The sequence below is a fragment of the Anguilla anguilla genome, chromosome 18, assembly GCF_013347855.1.
Source record: "Anguilla anguilla isolate fAngAng1 chromosome 18, fAngAng1.pri, whole genome shotgun sequence".
Classification (NCBI taxonomy): domain Eukaryota; kingdom Metazoa; phylum Chordata; class Actinopteri; order Anguilliformes; family Anguillidae; genus Anguilla; species Anguilla anguilla.
The window spans coordinates 9,086,991-9,112,106 of record NC_049218.1 but is presented as its reverse complement, the minus strand read 5'-3'; the positions used below and the strand labels follow the sequence as shown (position 1 = coordinate 9,112,106).

Below are 25,116 nucleotides of genomic sequence, written 5' to 3'. Positions count from 1 at the left end.
CGATTTCGCTATGTGTTAATGATTTACATGTCGTGATATGATTCTACAGAATGGACTAATTATTTCCTGAAAAAAATCAGGAAAACAGGAAAAGGAAGTAGAGAGACACTCCTGGCCTGGAATAAACTGTAAAATGAAACATACTACAGAATAGAATTGAAGGCACAAGGCATTCATTAGCTCAATATATGTATCCAGACACTGCGATGTGGCTTATACTGTATATATACCTGTACATATATATACATATATATATGTGTGTGTGTGTGTGTGTGTATACATATATGTAGTATGATATTTGGTTGATATTGATGAGTGATGGATGTGTACAGTATCATTATTGTAAATAAATTGATGCAGTGGATCCTGTACTGAAGCTTATTTTTAATTTTCAGCTGCTATGCTTGAAGTTTATTGCATTGCATTATTCTGTTTAAATAGCTGACAATAAATACAGAGGAATGATTAATGTTGTGTGTAACCGTTTGTGTTCAACAATGTTTCAGAGGAATATAACCTATGCACATCTGAATATTAATCTCTTTTTTCACCGATTCCTAACTTTGTTCATCAGATCCGTGTTCGGGTTATTGAAGCACGTCAGTTGCCCGGTAACAACATCAAGCCCGTCGTCAAGGTGAATCTCTGTGGACAGACGCACAGAACCAGGATCAAAAGAGGAAATAATCCTTTCTTTGATGAGGTAACTTCCTGTAGTTATCTTATTGGTCAACATCACAAAAATATTTTTTTTTACCGTAATAATTTTGATAAAAAATAATTTAACAATAATTAATAATTTTCAAGAATAACTAAAGATATTTGCTCTATGTTTCTGCCTTTCACCGTATCTCACTTAGCTTTATGTTGCATGTTTGTATTCTATTTTATTACAGATTTTCTTTTACAACGTCAATATGTTACCTTCAGAGTTGTTTGACGAGTACATCAGCATTCGGGTGAGTTAATGACTCCAAACACTTGAGTAATTCCAAATGGCATTATAATGTGCCACATAAATAAACATAAGTTTTAAATCTCTTTCTGTTTCCAAATGCAGAGGTATTAGAATATGTAACATAAATAAACATAAGTTTTAAATCTGTTTCTGTTAATATGAGCCGGACAATGAGCTCACAAACCTTATCTGTTGTCCAAGACTATGATTCATATCCCTGCACTAACGTAGCCTCTTGCTCTGGCCCACTCTGAATTCATGAGGAATTTGTAAATAAGCCGAGTCCCGGTTTGATCCGTAAAGCTATACCTGACCGTAACCTTCTCCCCTGCTCCAGGTGTATGACTCCTTTTCCCTGAGAGCGGACAGCTTGATGGGAGAGTTTAAGGTATGTTACCTGCCCCCCAGTCTCCCTTCGGTCATTAATATCTTTCACTAACTACCGTCACTGGCTTCCCTGTAACGTGGTCTGTAGGGTGTAAAATAGTCACTGGTTTTCACATAGTACTGTGTGGGCTGTAGGGTGTAACATAGTATGTGTAGGTATGTATAGGTATGTATAGTTGATAATATATATATAGTCATTTTAAACTTTTAAAATTCATTTTTCTCTCTGCAGCTGGATGTTGGCTATGTCTATGATGAACCAGGTATATATGGGTTTGAATTCAGCACATTGCATTGAAGAAGTCTTTTTTTTTTTTTTAGTATTGATAAATTATTAATTCCTTAATTTTGTAAATACATATTTTTGTTGTGTGTATGTGTGTGTTGAAGACAATATCTGTGCCAGGATTTTAAAAGAAATAAGCAGCTTAAAGGCTACTCTCCTAACTCGTATAAAAAAGGTGATAAGTGTTCTATAATTATTCAATATTATAGAAAAATTAAAGTTACGAAAGAGGTTAAGTTCATTGAAATATGAATATTGCTGATCCTGAAAACAATAACTTTGTTGAAAGCTTTACCAGAGAAGCGGTTACAGATATGCTTATGCCCAAATACATCAGATGGACAGAATATTTTAAGGGCTGTTGAGATAAGAAATAGAGAGGCACTACAAACATTACAAAACATAAGACATAAAGGTAGGAAAACAAATCTTAAGATACTTAATCTCTTCAGGTTGAGCAAAAGGAGACTAAGGGTGGATTTGATTGAGGTTTTTGAATTCATATATGGGATTAAATATATTATGTGAGCTGCAAAAGATTTTTCATGTTGTGTTCTGTCAGACAAGGGGGCATATGTGGAAACTTGCTAAAATAAATTCCACATGGATACCAGGGTATGCATACAGGGTATTCAAGTTCAGGCTTGAAGCAGTGCTGGATACTCCCTAGTAGGTAAATGGTGAGCTTGGATGGGTTGTGGTGTACTTATGTGTGTACCTTTTCTCATGACCTTCCATTGTGTGCGCACAAGCTCATGCTATCCTGAGGAAGTGGCTTCTCATGGGCAATGCCGACGACTCCAGCTCCGGAGCCAAGGGATACCTCAAAGTCAGCGTGATGATCATGGGGGCGGGAGATGAGCCTCCGGTACAGCCTCCCTCAACCACGCTGCTACACCCATCCTCCCTGTTACAACAGACTATACCCACCCTACCTGCACACCCACACCCTCACACAGACTTCCACAAAGACTGTCTGCTACACACCCATCCACCCACTCTCCTAACTACTGATGTGTCAGAGAACCACAGTTTAGTCTGCATGTGTAAATACATGTGCCAATATAACGGCTGCGTATTTATTGACAGGATAATTACAAGGTCTTCATTACGTAGCTTTTTCGGAGTGATCCATAGTGCTCTGAGGCTGGTGGAAGGTGTTCATGCTGAAGCTTCTGAAGTCTGGGTCATGTGACTCCTGTGATGTCATCGTGTACAGATGGAGAAGAAGGAAGCTGATGACGAGCAGGACGACATCGAGAGCAACCTGCTGCTACCGGCTGGAACCAGCCTGCGATGGGTCACTCTGACACTGAAGGTGTACCGGGCTGAGGACATGCCACAGAGTACGAGCCAAACACCCTGAACACTGCTCTCACTCTGAACACTGTTCCCACCCTGAACACCGCTCTCCCCCTGAACACTGCTGTCACTCTGAACACTGCTCTCCCCCTGAACACTGCTGTCACTCTGAACACTGCTCTCCCCCTGAACACTGCTGTCACTCTGAACACTGCTCTCCCCCTGAACACTGCTGTCACTCTGAACACTGCTCTCCCCCTGAACACTGCTGTCACTCTGAACACTGCTCTCCCCCTGAACACTGATGTCACTCTGAACACTGCTCTCCCCCTGAACACTGCTGTCACTCTGAACACTGCTCTACCCCTGAACACTGCTCCGACTCTGAACACTGTCTTCACAGCTCAAAAATGGTTAGATAAATATAATAGTTATTCATTATTCCTCCTAATTTGAATAACACATTTTAAATAATTCTTAGGCTGCTGAAGAGGTATAATAAAAGGATGTCAAAAATATTTTCAAATGTGTAAGAGTCTGACGTGTGTTTGTCTTATTTCAGTGGATGATGCTTTTGCTCAGACAATCAAGCATGTATTTGGAGGAGACGGTGACAAGAAAAACTTAGTGGATCCATTTCTAGAAGTTGGATTTGCTGGCAAAAAGGTATTTCTTTCCCTGGTGTGTTTGCATGTGTGTATGTGTATGCATCTGATGCAACCCCTTGATACAGCTGCCCATGTTTTCAAGCTATCACACCAATATAGACACATCAAAATCATGTGGATGTACACTTACAGCATATAGAGCGCTAACTGTATCGTACTGTATTGTAACTAGCTACAGGTAAATTTGCTTGGTAAAAAGCTGCTGCTAAACTTGTTAGCAAACAAACAGAAATTTTGCTAACAAATCACTAGTTCTTTAGTTAGCTAGCGCTGACCACTACAAACGATGAATTCAAATAGACTGAATAGTGTATCTCAAGCTATGTAAACAGTATTGTGCTAGGTTTCTAAAAGTTTGTGTTGTTTCATTGTTTAGATCTGTACAAAAATAATAGAGAAAAATGCAAACCCAGAATGGAACCAGCTGATCAACTTGCAGGTCAAGGTAAGAGGGAGAAAACACTCTGAATATCTGTGAGAATAGATGTTTCTGTCAGTGTCTAAAGGATTAATATTCTATCAGGACAGAATATGTATTATTACATATTCGCATGAAACCAGCATAGGTATAATCATATTGTAATGTTCTCAAAACCGGGAAAGACTTATTTTCATTTTTGTTAATGCAGTTTCCATCAATGTGCGAACGCATCAAGTTGACAGTTTACGACTGGTAAGTGAATTTTTCAGCAGACTGCATGTTAAAGTTAACCAGTCTAATATCCTGGCAGAAAAAAAAGTATTTACATTTTTTTTACCTAATACAAGTGTCTTGGATGACAAAAAAACAAAAAAATGTGAAAATATTTTTTTTAAAATACTATTCCTTTTATTTTTATGGAATGGCCCTTTTAGTGTGGGTTTCAGCAAAGTAGAATACTGTATATGGTTCTTGAGATTAAGAACAGAGACGCATGTTCCCTACAGGAGACAAAAATGCATTGGCAGGCCTTAGGAGGATATAGCACTCAGTTGTGGTCTGTGTTGGAAGTGGGGGGTCAGGGAGAGGGCAGGGGTCTGAAGAGGAAGATTCCGGAGCGGGAGAAGAGCTGTGCTAACTGTAAGCACAACATGGCCCTGCAGCGTTGGATAAACAGTACTAACTGCAGGTCCACTTAATCTCTCCTGCAGGGATCGGCTCACCAGGAACGATGCCATAGGAACCACCTTCTTAAACCTGACTAAAATAGCGTCCTCTGGTGGCGAGATTGACGGTAAGGCCCTGTCGTGGAAAGTCAGTGTGTAATCAGCGGTGTGCAAATGGTAATGACAAATGGGAGGCAAAAAATAAAATATGCATATAAATGTGAATACTGTCATTTGAGCATGATTGATTCTTGATCAGTTCTTGATTGACATGCATCGTTTCTTTCTCTCGAAATAGACTCATGTTCGGGCAATGAGGCTGCACCAGGACCTGAAGGTTCATATAGTGGCTGACCAGTTCTTTTGCATGAAATCCAGCGCTAAAACCAGTTATATGCATGGTGTAAAGTGAAAAAAAAGCTTCATTCATGCAAATTGCTTGAAAAATAATGCCAGTTCAGTTGCGTAATTATTTGTGAAAACAGTCGCAAGGAGAGAAAGCGAGCACAATATATGTGGAAATAAATTTTCAGCTTGCAGTTTTGGTCCACAAAAACCTTATTTGTCACCTGGAATACAACTTGATTTTAGCACTGGGTAAATTTTGTGGTTTATAGCTTATAGTGTGCATAACCGCTTGTGTTGTCCGCACTGTGTGTCTGTCAAATTAATCATTGCAAAGTATTACATGCCATTGAAAGAATTTCACCAAATGAAAGGACAACTCAAAATGTAGTTGAAATGGGTAAATATTAATATCAGATAGTGATTAGATAGAAGAGGAAAGTGCTGTGGCCCTGTTGAATAGTTTTTTGTTCCACTTTCACTGTGGAATGGCTACCTGCAGACTGTGCCACAAAGGAGTTATTCTCTTGAGAACAATGGCATCAGTAAAGCAGTGGCACTCTGTGGGTTAAGCATATATGTTGTGAATTAGTGTACACAGTACAATTAATCACATAACCCCTGGTTTTATGCTGTTATGCTTACGCTAACCTCTAACCTTCCCTCTGCTGTGCTATGGAAACTGAGGGTGGTGCTATGGAAACTGAGGGTGGTGATAATAAGTATGTGCGGGGTTGCTCGGTGGCTCATCCTGTTAAGACACCGTTCTAATGCTTGGATGGGCCCCATGGTTTGGGTTTGATCCCAGACCACACCACTGCCAACCAACTGTGGCTGGTAGCCCTGGAGGGGCTAGTTGTTGGTGGAATCAGTCAGGGTTCCAGGTTTATTAAAGGTCAGCGGTCTACGATCCATGTCTCACTGCTCTCTAGAGACCCAAACACCCCCCCCCCCCCCCAATGATTGGCCTTCATAAATATAATTGGACATTCAAAAAATTCCGGGAAAAAGCATTTACATTTTTAAAAAATATTACGTGTGGAGACCAGTAAAATGGCATTGGCCTGTTTCTTTTCCTTCAAACGTGGCACTGAGACATTTGTTTTTGATGGTCATGTATGATAACAAGCCCATGTAGTTTGCATTCTCCTTCATTTACATTTGTGAGGAGGTCCTATGCTAGATTATTATGGGACCTGAATGGTTTGCTTGTGTTATTTGCTGAATCCTTGGTTCCATAGTTAAGGTAGTAGTATGCAGACTAACTTCACAGGCGAAGCTGTTGTATTAACTTGAACCTGCTATTTCAGTTTATTATGACCTAAGGTATTCTGCATCCTTTATGTAATATTTTTCATTTCCTTGTGTGATTGCAATGCATGCTTATATGTGCTTATGCTGTGTGTGCTTCAGTTAACCAAGCCCAGAAAACAGTACTAACAGACAGATCCTGGACAGCATGTGATCTAACCAAAAACTCACAGTTCTCACCCACTTCTAGCCCACTCTATAAAGACCTGCCGCTGTGATTCGCAGGGAATTCTGGGATTTCGGAGGTGGGGTTCCTGCCAGCGTTTGGTCCCTGCTACGTAAACCTCTATGGAAGCCCCAGAGAATTCACTGGCCTCGCAGACCCGTACGAGGACCTCAACTTTGGGAAGGTACGCTGGCATACGATAATGTGTGTTTGCGGTAGAATCCATTCAAGCGAATTCAGTTTTCTGCTGGGAGAAAGAATCGTACGGACAAACAATTCCAGGACGTCATACGTCTTTGTGAACCAGGCGTAAGTTTTATAAAGCAATACACTTCATCTTTGAGTACTCAGTGAACTTCTGATAACTGACAGACCACGAGAGTGCTCTTTGTTATATACATTGCTGTGTAAATACTTTTTTGAGTATCTTTACAAACCTAGCCCTGACATAAATGCTATAATATGCCGTGCAATGCTGTGATATAGGACTTACAATACTGAAGCTTTTTATCTAGAAAAAACATGATCTCTGCCAGTAGAAACCTATATGTTCTAGATTTATAACAATATTTTTCTCATAGTCAGGGATTTCATTGTCACATCAGAACCACCACCAGTTCATATTTTTCAAGTTACCACCGAAATGCAGTTGCTTAGTGATTGAGAACAAAAAAACTAGAATCCACACATTTTCAACATTCTAACATCCCGCTAAATATCTAACATTCCGCTAAGGTGTGCTTTTAAAAATGAGGAGTCTTTGTTTGACAGGGCGAAGGGGTGGCCTACAGGGGAAGAGTTCTGGTTGAACTCACCACACAGCTGGACGCCAAAGCTGAAAAGAAGATTGACGACATACCGAGCGACGACATCCTTGTGGCTGAGGTAAAGGCATCAGGTGTGGCGCATTGTAGCATCTCAGGGGAAGACGCTGGGAGGACGTGTGGAACCCTGCTGGTCACTGGGAGATGACGGAAGAGTGGATTCTTTTTTCTGAGATTCCTTCCGGAATGTTGGTTGTTTCCTTTCACAAGCAGCTCGGCGGTTACACAGTAGCCTAACTCGTGTCTGGCCTCATGGAGATACAACACACTGAAAATATAGAGAAATAGAATATATCACAATGTTTGCAACGCTTCAGAATGTATGGGCAAACATTGAAATTATTGCCACTTTCAGATACTGCAATATATATATATTTTAAACATACACTGCTGTGAAATATATTTACTGTTGTATCTTTAAAAAGGTGCACATACTGTATGTAAAATATATTGCAGTATGTTCCTTTGCCTCACCGGTGGGCTCTGGGCGTCTCTTCTTGCAGAAGTACCAGCGGCGCAGGAAGTTCTCTCTCTGCGCGGTGTTCCACAGCGGGTGCATGCTGCAGGAACCCGGGGAACCCATCCAGTTCGAAGTCAGCATCGGAAACTATGGCAACAAGCTGGACTCCACGTGCAAGCCCCTGGCCTCAACAACCCAGTACAGCTGTGCCGTGTTCGATGGTGAGAGCGGGAGCAATTAGCCTGCCAAAGAAACAAAGAGACTGTTAATTGCATTTGTGTACTGACATCATTTGTGACGCAGTTTCGTACTGTTTCAAATGATGCATGTTTGATTTTCTCTCATGGAGCGTCTATTTAATGCCCTTTTTTAATAGGAAATCACTACTATTACTTGCCCTGGGCCAACACAAAACCGGTCGTCATCATCACATCTTTCTGGGAGGACATAAGCCACCGTTTAGAGTCTGTCAACATTATCCTGTACATCGTTGACCGATTGGTAAGAGAACGTGGCATCTACTTGATAGCGCTATCCATGTAATTTGTTTCTTATATACCAAAACTACAATTCTAATAGAGGTAGAAGTATGACTATATGACTTGCGTCCCAGACACAGTTACGTGTATTTACAAAGCCTTAGATGTCGTTTTCATCCATTCCAACATCGTATAAAATGCACCGTTCATCCGTACAGCTGTGTTTTCCTTCCAGTGCGTGCTTTAAGGTTTGGTTTTTGGTTTCAGGAGTCCAACATCACCTCCCTGAAGACGGCCGTTTCGGCTAAAGTCCCTGAAACTCGCCTGGCCGAGATCTGGCTCAAACTGATCAACCACTTGATTGAAGACCTCAGCAGGTAAAGCACAGACGGTGGCAGCTTCAAACGAGCAGTTTGATCAGTGACAGTTGGTAACCGAGCTGATTAACGAAAGACGTGTTGATAATAAATTAAGTTGATTGATGACAGCCATTGATGGCTGATAATTTGGCTGAAGACTTGAAATGATTTGTTCATTTGGCTCACACTTGGCTTTTTGTTCAGTTCTAATTCCAGTTTGTGCAATTTTGCAGCTACTTGCAAAATAATGAGCCTTTTTAACACAGACTGTGTTGAAAGTAACACAAAATGTGTTGTCGTTAACTAGACATCGGAGTTGTGTAAAAAAAAAAAAAAAAAACACACGTTATGTGTTTTTAACACATCTGTGCATGAACGTGGCTGCGGTCCCAGATGATTGGCCATTCCAAATTGGGGTGGGAACTGGACATGCTATGCCTCACAACTTTCAAAAAAATAAATACATAAATAAATAAAATTAAAAAAAGAAAGAAAAGAAAGAACTGTTTGTTCAGCCACGTTTACTTACGTCGCAGTACGTCGCTTTGGATAAAAGCATCTGCCAAATAAATGTAATGTAAATGTAATGTTCGTGAAGGACGGACCACTATCAGGTGGATGCCATGGTTCTGTTGATCAGAGGCCACGCCCTGTGCTCCTTCCAGCTTCAAAATGCCGGAGCTGGAGGGCAGGGCGAACCTGACGGCCCTGGACCTGCAGCTGAAGAAGATGCGGGACAGCACCCTGGGGACCATCCAGCAGGAGGCCGAGAACATGAAGGAGGAGGCCACCGACGTGCTGGCCACGCTGGGGGACATCGAGGACTGGCTGGACAAGCTGCAGCAGCTGGCCGACGAGGTCCGGCCACCGCGGCTTAACGAGCTGCGCTCAGATGTGCTTTCACATGCCAGGGCCCAGATACGCTCCAATACTCAAATAAGATCTTATACAAAAACACTTCATTTAAGGGCCCAGATACGCTCCAATACTCAAATAAGATCTTATACAAAAACACTTCATTTAAGGGCCCAGATACGCTCCAATACTCAAATAAGATCTTATACAAAAACACTTTATTTAAGGGCCCAGATACGCTCCAATACTCAAATAAGATCTTATACAAAAACACTTTATTTAAGGGCCCAGATACGCTCCAATACTCAAATAAGATCTTATACAAAAACACTTAATGGCCCAGATACGTTCCAATACTCAAATAAGATCTTATACAAAAACACTTTATTTAAGGGCCCAGATACGCTCCAATACTCAAATAAGATCTTATACAAAAACACTTTATTTAAGGGCCCAGATACGCTCCAATACTCAAATAAGATCTTATACAAAAACACTTAATGGCCCAGATACGCTCCAATACTCAGTTAAGCTCTGATACAAAAGCACTGCAATTTGCTTGGAATTGTAGAGGCTCAAATGTACTCCACTACTTGAATAAGCCCTGATACACAAGCGCTCACATTTTCTTTGATATGTAGACTCAATAGGTTCAAATAGTCAAATATACTGCAGTACACAAATAAACTCTACAGTAATAAGTGCTAAAATGTGCTTTCATATGCTCTTTCAATATACTCTGATAGTCAAACACACTATTTGTGCTACTACTTTCATGTAATTTCAACATGTCAATGTTACTACTTTTGTGTGACAAATGTACAATTTATGTGTTACAAAGGGAGACTTTTAACACAGACTGTGTTGAAAGTAACACAAAACGCATTGTCCTTAGCTAGATATGGATGTGTGTTTAAAAATAGACACATTGTGTGTGTGGTTTTTTTTTTTAACACATCTGTTTTGAGTGTTAACACATGAGTGTACCAGTTCCTTGTTCCTGAGTTGTTACGGACGTGTTTCTTCCTGCAGCCCCAAAACAGCATGCCGGACGTGATCATCTGGATGCTGAGGGGGGAGAGGAGGGTGGCCTACGCGCGAATCCCAGCCAATCAGGTCCTGTACTCCACCCTCAGTGAGCAGGCCATCGGAAAGCACTGCGGCCAGACCCAGACCGTCTTCATGCAGGTACGGTACCTTACCTGCGGACTCCACAACTGCAATGAGAAACAAACTGTTTTGACATAGGCACATAGTGTACACTACACAGCTTCAATGGGAAAGACGGTTTTCAGATAGGTATGCCATGTGCACTACACAACTGCAATGGGAAAGACTGTTTTCATTCGGGTACGATAGAGTGGAATGCACAACTGCAATTGCAAACAGACTATTTTTCATATAGGTACCTAGTGTACACTGCACAGCTGTGGCTGAAAACAGAATGTCCATACAGGTGCATACCACTGTCATCATTTTCCCCAAAAACTCCTAAAACTGAACCCTTGGGCCCCCCCCCCCGATGTCTGGGGCAGCTGTTGTCCTTGTCCGTTCATAAGATTCACCTCTAAGGACTTGACGATGAGGTCTAAGGCCAAAAGGCAGATTCGACATTAACCTATTTTATGCTGTTACACTGTGCGCTCTGTGGAGTTTTAGCTTGCTTTTTCTTTTTTAAATATTTTTTAAGTACCCCATGGACAAAAATAAAGGTCTGAAGGTTCCGGTCCAGCTGCGGGTGAACATGTGGCTCGGGCTGTCCGCGCACGAGAAGAAGTTCAACAGCTTTTCCGAGGGGACCTTCAGCGTGTTCGCAGAGATGGTGAGAATCATATCCAAATAATACAGTCACGATTATACATCATTATATCAACATGCCGTCCCCCAAATAAAACAAAACCCTACCGAGTGATTTTACCAGGCAAGGTCATGTATGTGTGTACTGCGGTGATATTTATGTAGAAATTAGTATTCTGTGTATTGTGTGTTAAAAAGAGCTACATTAAATGATGGACTGCAGCGCAATAGTGTCTTGGGTTTGCAGTGGTGCGGTGTTATGCAGTGTATTTTGTTTGCAGTGGTGCAGCATACTAGAGCTTGTTGTTTTTGTAGCGTGCAGTGTTGCGGTCTGTTGTGTTTGTAATGGTGCAGTGTTGTAGAATGTGTTGCATTTTGGTAATGGTGCAGTTAAAGAATGTGTTGTCTTGGTAATGGTGTAGTGTTATGGAATGTGTTGTTTTGGTACTGGTGCAGTGTTATAGAATGTGTTGTTTTGGTAGTGGTGTGGTATTATAGAATGCATTGTTTTGTTAATGGTGCAGTCTGTGATAGAATGTGTTGTTTTTGCTGTGCTGGTAATGGTGCAATGTTATAGAGTTTTCATGTCGCTAATGGTGCGATATTATGGAGTTTTCGCGTTGGTAATGGTGGGTACCTCTTCCGTTCTGTGGCCAGTATGAAAACCAGGCCCAGGTGTTCGGGAAGTGGGGCACGACGGGGCTGGTGGGCCGGCACAAGTTCTCTGACGTGACGGGGAAGCTGAAGCTGAAGCAGGAGTACTTCCTGCCCCCCCGCAACTGGGACTGGGAGGGCGACTGGTTTGTGGACCCGGAGAAGGGGTGAGAGAGTTTTGTCATACCCCACGATGAGCTTGGACACCTGTTACAGGAAAAATGGACCTCATTCACAAAACCTTCTTAAATTATTCTAACTTTTGTAATCATCCAACGCCCCCCCCACTCCCATACAGCACCAGACAGTAGCAAGTAGCATAAAACACATAGCTCATGGGGCGACATAGCTCAGGAGATAAGACCGATTGACTGGCAGTCGGAGGATTGCCGGTTCAAACCCCACCCTGGGCGTGTCGAAGTGTCCTTGAGCAAGACACCTAACCCCTAACTGCTCTGGCAAATGAGAGGCATCAATTGTAAAGCGTTTTGGATAAAAGCATTATATAAATGCAGTCCATTTACCATTTACATACTGTAACAAAGAGTCAGCATGAAACACATGCAGTTACAAAAAGTCAGCATTAAACTGGGTTTAGGGGTAATCTCTGCAGTAATGATTTATTATGAGTTGAAGGACTGTTAAGAAATCCCCACACCCAGAACACAATCGGAGGAAACAGACTTTTCTGGAATTCCCTTCAGTGTGTCAGGGGCTGGTAGGCCTGTGTATAACCTGCACTCCACTGCTGAAATCATGAACATTGTTGAAAAGGTTCATTAATGCTCTCCTTGTGTTTATCCTGTTGCTTGACTTTCTGGTCTTTTTCCCTCTACGTCAAACTCCCAAATTTTGTGCGTGACAAGTGATTTTGGGGGGGGGTGGTGAGGGGAACTTTCTTCCTCTTGGCACACAAGCTCTAAACTGTGTGAGAACACTGCGGTCCTTACAATTGACGCCATTTTCCCAGGAGTTAACAGCTGAGCGGAGGGAGGCCATAAAAACAATATGAAAATTGCACACACATTCGTCACTGTTTTTTCCTCTGTCCGTCTAGAATGTGAGGCGACTTCAGAAAATGGGGCTGTTTACGTGCCAACGTTGCTGTTGGCACCACGTGATCGTTAGAGGCACACACATACCTGTCAAAATAGTTAGCCGCTTGTTTCGGAATGAAAACTTGCCCACTTATGTTGCAAAGAATAGGTTATATTTTACTCTACTGTTATGGTTACTGTTTCAACTCATAGATCTTTCACCAATAAGTACTGTATATTGTGGTCTGTATACAAACAAAACTGTAAAAAAAAAAATTATGGATTGCGCTCGGCCTGCTCCGTCATCCATCAACTCGTGAGCTCCGAGAGAACTGCATTAGTTCAGCCCATTTTTATAAAATTTTTTCCCCCCTTTTCATCCCAATTTGGAACGCTCCAATAATGCCACAGCTCCTTACAATGGCCCACGCTCCTGAATCAGGAGGGCACAGACGAGCATTGTGCTCTCCTCTGAAGCGCATGATATCAGCTGCTGCCTTTTACCACACTTAAGATGCTTTGGGCCTGATTCGCTAAGACCTTTAGCATGTGCAAAAACCTTTTTAGCAATGATTGGTCATGGGATTTGTTTTGCACCAATCATTGGTTGCGTTATTTTGCATATGCTAAAAAGTTTTGCATATGCTAAGAGGTTTTTAGTAAATCAGGCCTCTTTGTGTGCAACTTAACACATGAACTTGCAAGCACACAAGTGACCAGTAGGGGTCCCTTTTGCCCAGCCAAATGAAACCCTCCCATCCCGGGGCAATGCCAAATTCAACTGTGTGTATCCCTGCGGGTGGCCAACCACAGTCCAGTTTCTATACGGGACCATGTGGCCCATCCATGAACTAGAACAGGATCAGCTTCCCGGCTGCCATGCTTAATCCATTTCTGGTCCCTTTAAGGTATGAGATCATAAATATGTGATTAGAATTCTCTTAACCGATCATTCTAATCCCGATGTAACAATCACAAATGGTAATTGAAAACAAACAAAAGGAGTTCTAGAACACTGACTTTTTAAAATAGGAGTACCGGTTGAAAATTTTTTATAAAAAATTCCACAAAACCTACTCTTCAAAAGGGTTAATCTGGCACCCTGACCAGCAGTGATCCCCGGTTGAGTGGGCTGATGGCCCTTGAGTTTGGCTTCTGCAGGCACCGAGCATGTCTTACCCGTGTGAACCAGGTTGCTGACGGAGGCTGACGCGGGACACACGGAGTTCATGGACGAGGTGTTCCAGAACGAGACGCGCTACCCCGGAGGAGAGTGGAAACCGGCGGCAGAACCCTACACAGACGTGGTGAGGAAACCGCACCTGCCCTATCGCACTCCACCAAAGACACAACATTTCCCCTTAACCTTTGCGTTGTCCTCAGAGGGAAAACATTTACCTTTCCTGAGTTTAACCACAGTGAAATGAGTGTCCGGCTGTTTCTACATGAAAAATATTGATTTAAGGTTTAAAATTCAATGAAGAGGCTTTATCACTGGGGGGGGGGGGCAGCAAAGGTGAGTCATCTTTGACCCTGTGGACACTGGGTGCATACATAGTATGAAGACGACACAAGGGTTAAATCTGACTCTTAACTTCATTGTGAACTGTGCTGCTTGGCCTTTATGGTGTCATAGCCAATGGCTGTCTTGTAGCACCGTGTGGCTCACAGCGTATAAAACAGTCATTAGCGATGGACAGGATTGTAAGGGCCGGTGGTGCTTTGCAGAATGGAGACAAGGCACAGAGCCCAGACGAGATCGAGTGCCCTTCTGGCTGGAAATGGGAGGACGAGTGGAGCTACGACACCAACCGAGCCGTGGACGAAAAAGGTAAAAAAAAAAAACCACTTAAAACCCCACATTTAGAAACGTGTCAATGATTTACATATTTTGATATATGTGACATATTTGTTTGGCCTGTTTGTGTGTGTGTGTGACTCCAGGTTGGGAGTACGGGATAACAGTCCCTCCCAATGACAAACCCAAGTCCTGGGGTCCCGTGGAGAAGATGTACCATGTGCACCGCCGAAGGAGGATGATTCGGCAGCGGCGGAAGGTGGCGGACCCCACCACCCCCTCAGAGGTGAGAGGAGCAAGCTTCCTGTGGGCGTGGCTGTGCTGTGACTGAGCTTCCTGTGGGCGTGGCTGTGCTGTGGCTGAGCTTCCTGTGGGCGTGGCTGTGTTGTGGCTGAGCTTCCTGTGGGCGTGGCTGTGCTATGGCTGAGCTTCCTGTGGGCGTGGCTGTGCTGTGACCGAGCTTCCTATGGGCGTGGCTGTGCCATGGCTGAGCTTCCTGTGGGCGTGGCTGAGCTGTGACCGAGCTTCCTATGGGCGTGGCTGTGCCATGGCTGAGCTTCCTGTGGGCGTGGCTGAGCTGTGACTGAGCTTCCTGTGGGCGTGGCTGTGCCATGGCTGAGCTTCCTGTGGGCGTGGCTATGCTGTGGCTGAGCTTCCTGTGGGCGTGGCTGTGCTGTGGCTGAGCTTCCTATGGGCATGGCTGTGTTGTGGCAAGCTTCATGTGGACGTGGCTGTGCTGTGGCTGAGCTTCCTGTGTGCATGGCTGTGTTGTGGCTGAGCTTCCTGTGTGCATGGCTGTGTTGTGGCTGAGCTTCCTGTGGGCGTGGCTGTGCTGTGACTGAGCTTCCTGTGGGCGTGGCTGTGCTGTGACTGAGCTTCCTGTGGGTGTGGCTGTGTTGTCGGTGAGCTTCCTGTGGGTGTGGCTGTGCTGTGACTGAGCTTCCTGTGGGCGTGTCTGTGCTTCTTGTGGGCGTGTCTGTGCTGGGACTGAGCTTCCTGTGGGCGTGGCTATGCTGTGGCTGAGCTTCTTGTGGGCGTGTCTGTGCTGGGACTGAGCTTCCTGTGGGCGTGGCTATGCTGTGGCTGAGTTTCTTGTGGGCGTGGTATTGCTGCAGTTGTGCAACTGAAGATTGGAAGTACTCACCATGGTCCTGCCTTCTGTGCCCCTGTGGACCAACAGACCAAAAGAGGGCCTGGGGAGGGCTGGGAGTACTCCTCTCTGATTGGCTGGAAGTTCCACCGGAAGGAGCGCTCGTCTGACACGTTTCGGCGCAGACGCTGGAGGAGGAAGATGGCTCCCTCTGATCGCTTGGGCCCGTCCGCCATCTTCAACCTGGAAGGGGCGCTGGTGAGCTCTTAGCGGAGCCCCAAACGACCTGTATAATTATGTCTCTGAGGTTCCACTGTACAGTAAAACCTCAGATGTTATTAATACAGATGTTTCATTCTGTTGTACCCCAGTGTTATACATACCAGCTTTAAAACAGCGTTCTCTTTTACTGCACAGGCGGGCAGTTAATTGTGTTTGCTGGAATTTGCGCTCACGGTAGTTTCCTGAAAAATGTTGACACAATGGAAGATGTGGACAGTGCACTCAAGGCCCGCCATTGTGTATTATTCAGGGGATTGATGATGAGGAGAAGGGCTCCAAAAAAGACCCGACCAAGCTGTTCGGTGCCAACACGCCCACTGTTTCCTGCAGTTTTGACAGTGAGTGGCCTGAACGAGAGCCAGCTGATTAAAAGCTGTGATTGCGTCTCCGGGTGCACATGTGACCTCAGAGAGGCAATCACAGCCCCGTCACAGGAAGGAGATGCAGAGGTCCCCACGCCTGCGGCCCCTTCCTCTGGACACACATACATTACGCTCACGCACGCACATACGCACACACACATACACACACTCGCACGCACACATGCACACACTCGCACGCATGCACACACTCAAACTGACATCTCTCACACACTGGTGCATGTGTGCACACATACAATATTTCTCTCTCTCTCTCTCTCTCTCTCACACACACACGCACACACAAAACACACATGCACATGCACACACATCATACAAACACTTACACCATACACACACGTTCACCTCTCTCTCTCACTCTCTCTCTCACACACACACACACACACACACACACACACAAAACAACTCAACAACAAAGCCCAGCTTTGACATTAGACTGGAGTGATTGTCAACAATGATTTCACAGAGGTCATTATTAGAAATGGAATTCTCCTGGTCAGTTCATCATTTCCTATCATTTTCAGTCACTCACATTTTGTTTTTTTGCAGGGTCTTTTATGTACCACCTCAGGGTCTATGTTTATCAAGCTAAAGACCTCACTGCCATGGACAAAGACAGTTTTTCAGGTGAGCAGCTGGTAAATAGGCATTATAATACATTTTTCTGGTTGCCAGTACAGTTTACTTGACTGGAGTCATAATCTGGAGCTCTGCTTACCTTACCTAAGTAATGTAACCCGTCATCATGATATCACAGATATTAGACTGCAGCTAAGTGGCCATATTCTGATTTCGGTCACTTCCCATTTTACAGGACAATGTCATAATTCTACATTGGCTATGCTGTTGTGTGTTTTACTCAGATCCCTATGCACACGTGTCCTTTCTGCACGTGAGCAAAACCACCGAGATCATCAAGTCCACTCTAAACCCAACCTGGGACCAGACCCTCATCTTCGACGACATCGAAATCTACGGTGACCCCCAGACCTTAGCTCACAACCCGTCCAGTGTGGTTTTTGAGCTCTATGACAGTGACCAAGTGGTAGGTGTTCGGCTTCTGTCTTTTTTTTATTTTTTATTTGGCTCTGTCGTGCACTGATTACATTTTGCATAATGATCAATTTTTACAGCTGAACATTATCCCAGCTGGCTTTTCAAGTTGTAGTTAAGTAGCACAAAATTATTTATAATATATTACTAAATTATAAATTTTCCTCCACGTTTTTCTTTTGTTTATTTGTGCTTAAGGCTATTGGGAAGGTGCTAATTCTTAGTATATTAATTGGACTAAATCATATCTTGAATTAAGTGCACACAGCAGTTTTCTGACCCACTGGGAATTTAGACCCAGTGGTGATGACGTTACCTTGCGCCACAGGGCAAAGACGAGGCTCTGGGCAGGTGCTCCTGCCCCCCTCTGGTGAAGCTGAAGCCTGGAATGGACGTTTCGCCCAGACTCCTGTGGTACCCCGTAATCAAGAAGGGCCGGGTTGCCGGGGAGATGCTGGTGGCTGCCGAGCTGATCCTGAAGGACAAGGTAGCGTACCTGAGCTTGCTAAGTTTGCCGGGCGGCGGCGTTTCCATGGATGCAGGTCACCGCCGAGCGGTACTGAGCAGTCTCTGTGTTTTTTGCCCCCTCTGTCCTCAGGCGAATGAGTCTAACCTGCCCCTCCTGCCCCCGCGGCGAGCGGAGAGGCTCTACATGGTGCCGCAGGGGATCCGCCCCGTGGTGCAGCTCACCGCCATCGAGGTCAGTCAGCCAGAGCCGCCGCGAGGAGTCCGGGGGGGGCTCAAGGCCGTTGCTAGCGGGGTGAAAATGCAGTGAAGATTCTAGGGACCCACAGCTTGAGGGGGGCCCACATAAATTGGGGCCCAGAGCAATATTCTTTCAGGGGGCCCAGAATTCCCTTGGCAGCCCTAAACAAGAATGTTTGGGGATAAAGCGATCATGGGGAGGGGGGTCTGGGGAGTGATCATGGACCTGGGAATTAATCACAGCAGACATGTAGCTACTGTACAAATAAAATATCTCACAAAAACAACTTGAAACTTGAATTCTGTGGCCCAGGGATGGTTGTGGCCCTAAACAACTGCGTAGAGCAGTGGTAACCAGCCCTGTTCCTAGAGATCTACCACCCTGGAGGTTGTCACTCCTCATTCAACAGCTAGTGATCTCGTTGAGCTGCTAATCAGTAGAATCACGTGTGGCAGATTAGGGCTGGAATTAAAACCTACAGGATGGTAGACCTCCAGAAACAGGGTTGCTTAACAGTGGTGGGGGGTGTTTGTGACAGCAGCCAGCTCTGAAGTTAACCCAGATCATCATCGTGATCACCCTCATCGTCTCAGCGTGTCAGCCGCGGCTCTAACAGCTCCAACGCCTGCCCTTCCAGATCCTGGCCTGGGGACTGCGCAACATGAAGCCCTACCAGCTGGCCACCGTGTCCTCCCCCAGCCTCATCGTGGAGTGCGGGGGCGAGATCGTGCGCTCCGCCGTCATCAGGAACATCAAGAAGAGCCCAAACTTCCCCGCATCGGTCCTCTTCCTCAAAGTGGTACTGTCCCAAAACCCACCTGCAAGATAGCACAGCGCAGGACCCCAATGAGAGGCCATTTTTAAAAAATAGTCAAACATGTTTTAGGGTTCTAGACAAGCGCTAACTAGACAAGTCCTAACATACTGGCTGGTAGTAAATTGAGATTCACATTTAAACATTAGCCATTTAGCTGATGCTCTTATTCAGAGTGACTTACAAGTAGATAAAAGGAAGAGATGTAAGGTTAGTTTGAGATGTAAAATTGTGTAACTTAAAGTTGACTCGAGTGGGAGGTAAAGTTGAGATTTACAGCCATGTGAGATACCGTATGGTTTACTTGGTGTGAAGTTGAGCTTGGGTGAAAGATTAAGGCGGATTCTGCTTTGCTTCAGCTCCTTCCCAAAGAGGAGATGTACACTCCTCCGATCGTGCTGAAGGTGATCGATCACCGACCGTTTGGGAGGAAGCCCATCGTGGGACAGTGCACCATAAGCTCCCTGGAAGAGTTTCGCTGTGACCCCTACAGGACCGGGGCTGAGGTCGCCCGGTGCGCCAAAGGTAAAGAGTTTCTTCCCTTGTTTACAATACAGACTGCCTTCATCTGTTGTTTATAACAAGGACTGCCCATTTCAAGTCACATCTACTCATTGAAGTTATGGTACTATTATTTGTTCTCGTTGGAAATAAAAATTTCTAATCATATGCAATCCTGTGCTGCTGGTACCAAGCCCTGTTTTGTAAGGTTAAATTCTAAAGTACTGCATCTGTAATCTGGTAAGCGAAAAAAAAATACACATTTTCTTGTCGCAGTATGAGAAAAAAATAAATGAAAAAAAATAACATCACGCGCTGTTGGGTAGTCCAGGCGTCCGTGGCCTTCTCTGTGCGCATGTGTATGATTGGGTCTCCTCCACCCCTGCTCTGCACTTACCATACCATGCACATGCGCAACTTGCAGCTGCAGTGTGAAAAGCAGCAGCTGGCTGGTAGGCGTCAGGAGATGCCAAATTACTGTTATCATTATTATTTTTACTATTATAAATATTATTTTTAATAATGTTAATCACATCAGTGTGATGTTCATTTTAAGTAATAAATGTTGATGATATCTCTGTTAGTGGCTTTGATGACCTCCGCTGCTCCACCTCACACCATCATCAACATTGAGGACCGAAAGCTTGCCCTGGAAGCCCAGGTACACCCCCTCAGCCTACGAACATGCACTCTGAGGTTTACAAAGTTACCTTTCTGTTGTTTTCATCCTTTAAATCCTGATGAGACTGACATTTGCACTGGTCTTCTCTTTTTTAAATTTTTTTTTTTTTTTACCTTTTCCTCATCTTGATGCCGCTCGTCTTCCTCAACAGCAAGAAGAAAAGGTGAGATGTGATTTGAAACTTTGTGCTTCTGTGTCATAACTGCCCATTTTGAGCCTTCACCCTTTAACTGCAGCTCAACCTGAGTGGTAGGGTGAGCATGTACATATATTATGGGATGAGAACCTACAGGAATGGAGATTACAGCCCTAAAACCCATTAAAATATGGTAGGACTGAAATACGGGACAAATCAAGATTTTCTCAGAATATGTCAGGACATGAAAATGGGCTTTAATTCAGGGCTGTTACAGGAAAAAAGGGACTTCTGGTCACCCTTCAGAGAGGTAGAGTTGGCACTTAAAGTTGTCAGTTAAAGTTGCCTATTAATATGCATCTGACTTTTTTTAAATACAGAGGTTTTCACATTGAAACAAGTACAAAATAAGTCATTTTTGAATGGGACATAAATACGTACTAGCCCCTGTTTTATTTGTTGACTTTACATTGGTGGTTCTGACCCAGTCCACTGTGTGATTGCAGGAGAAGGAAGCGGTCGATTGGTGGAGTAAGTTCTATTCCTCCATTGGAGAACATGACAAGTGTGGCCCGTACCTTCAGAAAGGCTACGACACCTTAAAGGTGAGGAACATCAGGGTGTGTTTGTGTAAATCACAGGTGTCAATGTCAAACACTAGTCCGGGAGGGGCTCGTTTTCGGTGTGTTTTCAGCACCAGTGGTTATTCAAGTAATCGATTAGCTAAAGAATCCACACACCTTGTTCTCAATGCCTTAATTGGCAGCTGACTGAAAAGAAACCATAAAAAACCCCAGACACTGTGACCCCTTGGGTATCTAGTTTGACACCCCTGATGTAAATGCACCTACGTTTTTTTTTTAGAAGGCTTTTGTTAGACCTTTCAGAATATCTCTCACGTGCCTGTTCAGGTCTACAACACTGAACTGGAGGAGGTCCCAGAGTTCAGAGGACTGAATGACTTCTGCAAAACCTTCAAGCTGCAGAGAGGCAAGAACGAGGAGGACGAAGACGACCCTTCAGTGGTCGGAGAGTTCAAGGTGAGGTGGTCCCCTGCAGTCACCAGGTCCCATTTTAGGAGTTTTGCTGCCATCTGGTGGAGGTTTCATGAATGCAAACATTCCGAACACCCCTTCGCTACTGTAATAATGGGCTTTGTGTATGTGCTTTTGTTCAGGGCTCATTCAGAGTGTACCCCCTGTCAGACGACCCGGGCATCGCTGAACCCCCTCGGGAGTTTCGGGAGCTCCCCGACAGCGGGCCTCAGGATTGCCTCGTCAGAATTTACATCATCCGCGGCATCGACCTGCAGCCCAAGGACAACAACGGCATGGTGAGCCGAATCACAAGAGAGATCAGCAACACCGTGTGTTCACTGGAGGCCTGTGACACTGACACAGCGCACATTCACTCACTGTCTAACTCTGCACAGTCACTGCACATCAGTGAGACTGTACACTCAACTGTACTTCAGTATCGCTGCACAAGCACACCAGTGCAGTTACACAGCACACTCACTGTAAGTGACATCTGCCAGAAATGGGCACGTTTATGGCACCAGACCATTTGTATACCAATGCTTTTTCCCTTTGCAGTGTGATCCTTACATTAAGATTTCTCTGGGAAAGAAAACTATTGAGGACCGGGATCAGTACAAACCCAACACCCTCAATCCAGTGTTTGGAAGGTAATCCTGAGAAGCAGAACAACATTTTGTAAGATTTTTTTTTTTTTGTGCAGAAGTGTGACATTTTCACTTTTCCACCTCTGCAGGATGTTTGAACTCTCCTGCTTCCTTCCGCAAGACAAAGATCTGAAAATCGCCATTTACGACTACGATCTACTGAGCCGCGATGAGAAAGTCGGAGAGACAGTGATTGACCTGGAAAACCGATTCCTCTCTCGTTTCGGTTCATACTGTGGACTACCGGAGACGTACTGCATGTGAGTGTTTCCTGTCAGTTTACATGTTAGAGATTTGTTCATTTCCAAGCCTTCATACTGGGTGAATTCCAATGCTTGTCGTTTCACTTCTGGCCATTATTATAACTTGGTTATATAATTAAAGTTTTTTTTTTACGAGTAGAAAAGACTTAATAGTTCTGCACTGAAGAGCATTTACTCATCATTACAACACATCCTGTTTTCCACGGTAGTACTGGAAGTCAGTGTCCACCTGCTGTGGAGGAATAGATTCTGACTCAGTCCCTCTCAAAAACAGCTCCGGTATCAACCAGTGGCGAGATCAGCTGAAGCCGTCCCAGATCCTGCAGAACCTGGCCAAGCTGAGAGGCATCAGTCCCCCTCAAACCACAGACAACGGAAACACCCTAAGCTTCGGAGGCCAGGAGTACAGCCTGCTGGACTTCGGTAAGCTAAAGCCAGAGTGTCCCCCGGCGGCTAAAGCCTGAAACTAAAGGTCAAAGGTCAAATGAACATTCTGTCTGCTAGCTAGAGATTTTGGACTTTACCAGGCAAAAAATTAAAAAAATGAATACACAACTATTTGCCGTCAATAGCTGAAGCTGAATTTTACAGTTTTACAGTTTACAGGATATGAATAACTGAGCTTCTTTTGTGAAACCTGTGCCCAGTTTTTAAGTGGAATTTTTAGCTATGGCATGTTTTTTTATTGCTGAGCAGAAGCCAACAAAACCATGCACCAGCACCTGGGCCCCCCAGCTGAAAGAATCGCTCTGCACGTGCTCAGAAAACAGGGCCTCGTCCCCGAGCACGTGGAGACCAGGACTCTCTACAGCAGCTTCCAGCCCACACTGTCCCAGGTCAGTCCCACTCTAACCCACACTGTCCCAGGTCAGTCCCACTCTAACCCACACTGTCCCAGGTCAGTCCCACTCTAACCCACACTGTCCCAGGTCAGTCTCCTAACTCTAACCCACACTGTCCCAGGTCAGTCCCACTCTAACCCACACTGTCCCAGGTCAGTCTCCTAACTCTAACCCACACTGTCCCAGGTCAGTCTCCAAACTCTAACCCACACTGTCCCAGGTCAGTCCCACTCTAACCCACACTGTCCCAGGTCAGTCTCCTAACTCTAACCCACACTGTCCCAGGTCAGTCTCCAAACTCTAACCCACACTGTCCCAGGTCAGTCCCACTCTAACCCACACTGTCCCAGGTCAGTCCCACTCTAACCCACACTGTCCCAGGTCAGTCTCCTAACTCTAACCCACACTGTCCCAGGTCAGTCCCACTCTAACCCACACTGTCCCAGGTCAGTCTCCTAACTCTAACCCACACTGTCCCAGGTCAGTCTCCAAACTCTAACCCACACTGTCCCAGGTCAGTCCCACTCTAACCCACACTGTCCCAGGTCAGTCTCCTAACTCTAACCCACACTGTCCCAGGTCAGTCTCCAAACTCTAACCCACACTGTCCCAGGTCAGTCCCACTCTAACCCACACTGTCCCAGGTCAGTCTCCTAACTCTAACCCACACTGTCCCAGGTCAGTCTCCTAACTCTAACCCACACTGTCCCAGGTCAGTCCCACTCTAATCCACACTGTCCCAGGTCAGTCCCACTCTAACCCACACTGTCCCAGGTCAGTCTCCTAACTCTAACCCACACTGTCCCAGGTCAGTCCCACTCTAACCCACACTGTCCCAGGTCAGTATCCTAACTCTAACCCACACTGTCCCAGGTCAGTCCCACTCTAACCCACACTGTCCCAGGTCAGTATCCTAACTCTAACCCACACTATCCCAGGTCAGTCTCCAAACTCTAACCCACACTGTCCCAGGTCAGTCCCACTCTAACCCACACTGTCCCAGGTCAGTCTCCGAACTCTAACCCACACTGTCCCAGGTCAGTCCCACTCTAACCCACACTGTCCCAGGTCAGTCTCCTAACTCTAACCCACACTGTCCCAGGTCAGTCTCCTAACTCTAACCCACACTGTCCCAGGTCAGTCCCACTCTAACCCATACTGTCCCAGGTCAGTCACACTCTAATCCACACTGTCCCAGGTTAATCCCACTCTAACCCACACTGTCCCAGGTCAGTCCCACTCTAACGCACACTGTCCCAGGTCAGTCCCACTCTAATCCACACTGTCCCAGGTCAGTATATACAGAGCCTTGTTCACATGTGGATCACCTCTCCAGGCCATTTACAGGCAGAGACCCTGGGAGTGTGTAATGCAGTGAAGCACAGCCTCTCATTTGTAGCTCAATGTCAAATCTAGATGGACCGATTACCTGTTCTCAACATTATGTCTTCTTGTGCCTTTTCTCACGTGCAGGGAAAGATCCAAATGTGGGTGGATGTCTTCCCTAAAAGCCTTGGTGTCCCAGGACCACCCTTTGACATTACGCCTCGTCAAGCCAAAAAGTAAGGGCCAGCTCATAAGGCTGAGTAGTTGGAGTATAGCCGCTAGGATTTCGGGAATGTTGTAAGCCTGGTCTGCCACTACTGCTTACATTAACCAGTTGAATGTACTTTTGTTCCCATACATTCCAAGTCACTCTGCATTAGTCAGCTAAACGAATGCTGTGTGATATAATGATAGGGCCTTGTGAGATCATTTATCCAGGGAAAGTGCTTGGTCGGACATAGCAAGCACTTATGGAACCACAATAAAGGACCATTGACCTGGTGTCAGTTTGGTATGACCAGTTTAACTCTTCCCACGGAGCTCCGAGTTTAAAACGCTTCCCCCGTCTGAATTAAGTTCTCTTTT

General features: G+C 45.0%; 1 protein-coding gene across 3 annotated transcripts in view; it reads left to right on the top strand.

Annotated features, from left to right (window-relative positions):
- The window catches only part of LOC118217841 (myoferlin-like), a 47,665-nt gene that overhangs the window by 16,891 nt on the left and 5,658 nt on the right, over positions 1–25,116 (top strand). For 2 of the 3 annotated variants that reach the window (XM_035399921.1, XM_035399923.1), the window contains exons 7-47: positions 575–703; positions 897–959; positions 1,296–1,346; positions 1,578–1,608; positions 2,384–2,499; positions 2,851–2,977; positions 3,496–3,599; positions 3,978–4,046; positions 4,231–4,274; positions 4,733–4,815; positions 4,986–5,024; positions 6,569–6,693; positions 7,281–7,394; positions 7,837–8,014; positions 8,170–8,294; positions 8,540–8,649; positions 9,297–9,489; positions 10,519–10,674; positions 11,177–11,308; positions 11,941–12,104; positions 14,167–14,281; positions 14,703–14,805; positions 14,919–15,058; positions 15,953–16,120; positions 16,395–16,482; positions 17,074–17,151; positions 17,388–17,569; positions 17,906–18,064; positions 18,176–18,277; positions 18,921–19,082; positions 19,457–19,622; positions 20,183–20,259; positions 20,432–20,443; positions 20,923–21,021; positions 21,328–21,456; positions 21,594–21,749; positions 22,012–22,103; positions 22,190–22,360; positions 22,638–22,786; positions 23,060–23,199; positions 24,679–24,767. In XM_035399921.1, coding sequence (XP_035255812.1) covers positions 575–703; positions 897–959; positions 1,296–1,346; positions 1,578–1,608; positions 2,384–2,499; positions 2,851–2,977; positions 3,496–3,599; positions 3,978–4,046; positions 4,231–4,274; positions 4,733–4,815; positions 4,986–5,024; positions 6,569–6,693; positions 7,281–7,394; positions 7,837–8,014; positions 8,170–8,294; positions 8,540–8,649; positions 9,297–9,489; positions 10,519–10,674; positions 11,177–11,308; positions 11,941–12,104; positions 14,167–14,281; positions 14,703–14,805; positions 14,919–15,058; positions 15,953–16,120; positions 16,395–16,482; positions 17,074–17,151; positions 17,388–17,569; positions 17,906–18,064; positions 18,176–18,277; positions 18,921–19,082; positions 19,457–19,622; positions 20,183–20,259; positions 20,432–20,443; positions 20,923–21,021; positions 21,328–21,456; positions 21,594–21,749; positions 22,012–22,103; positions 22,190–22,360; positions 22,638–22,786; positions 23,060–23,199; positions 24,679–24,767 — 4,730 coding nt within the window. The remainder of the gene's footprint in view (positions 1–574; positions 704–896; positions 960–1,295; positions 1,347–1,577; positions 1,609–2,383; positions 2,500–2,850; positions 2,978–3,495; positions 3,600–3,977; positions 4,047–4,230; positions 4,275–4,732; positions 4,816–4,985; positions 5,025–6,568; positions 6,694–7,280; positions 7,395–7,836; positions 8,015–8,169; positions 8,295–8,539; positions 8,650–9,296; positions 9,490–10,518; positions 10,675–11,176; positions 11,309–11,940; positions 12,105–14,166; positions 14,282–14,702; positions 14,806–14,918; positions 15,059–15,952; positions 16,121–16,394; positions 16,483–17,073; positions 17,152–17,387; positions 17,570–17,905; positions 18,065–18,175; positions 18,278–18,920; positions 19,083–19,456; positions 19,623–20,182; positions 20,260–20,431; positions 20,444–20,922; positions 21,022–21,327; positions 21,457–21,593; positions 21,750–22,011; positions 22,104–22,189; positions 22,361–22,637; positions 22,787–23,059; positions 23,200–24,678; positions 24,768–25,116) is intronic. The other variant, XM_035399922.1, reaches the window with a different exon arrangement.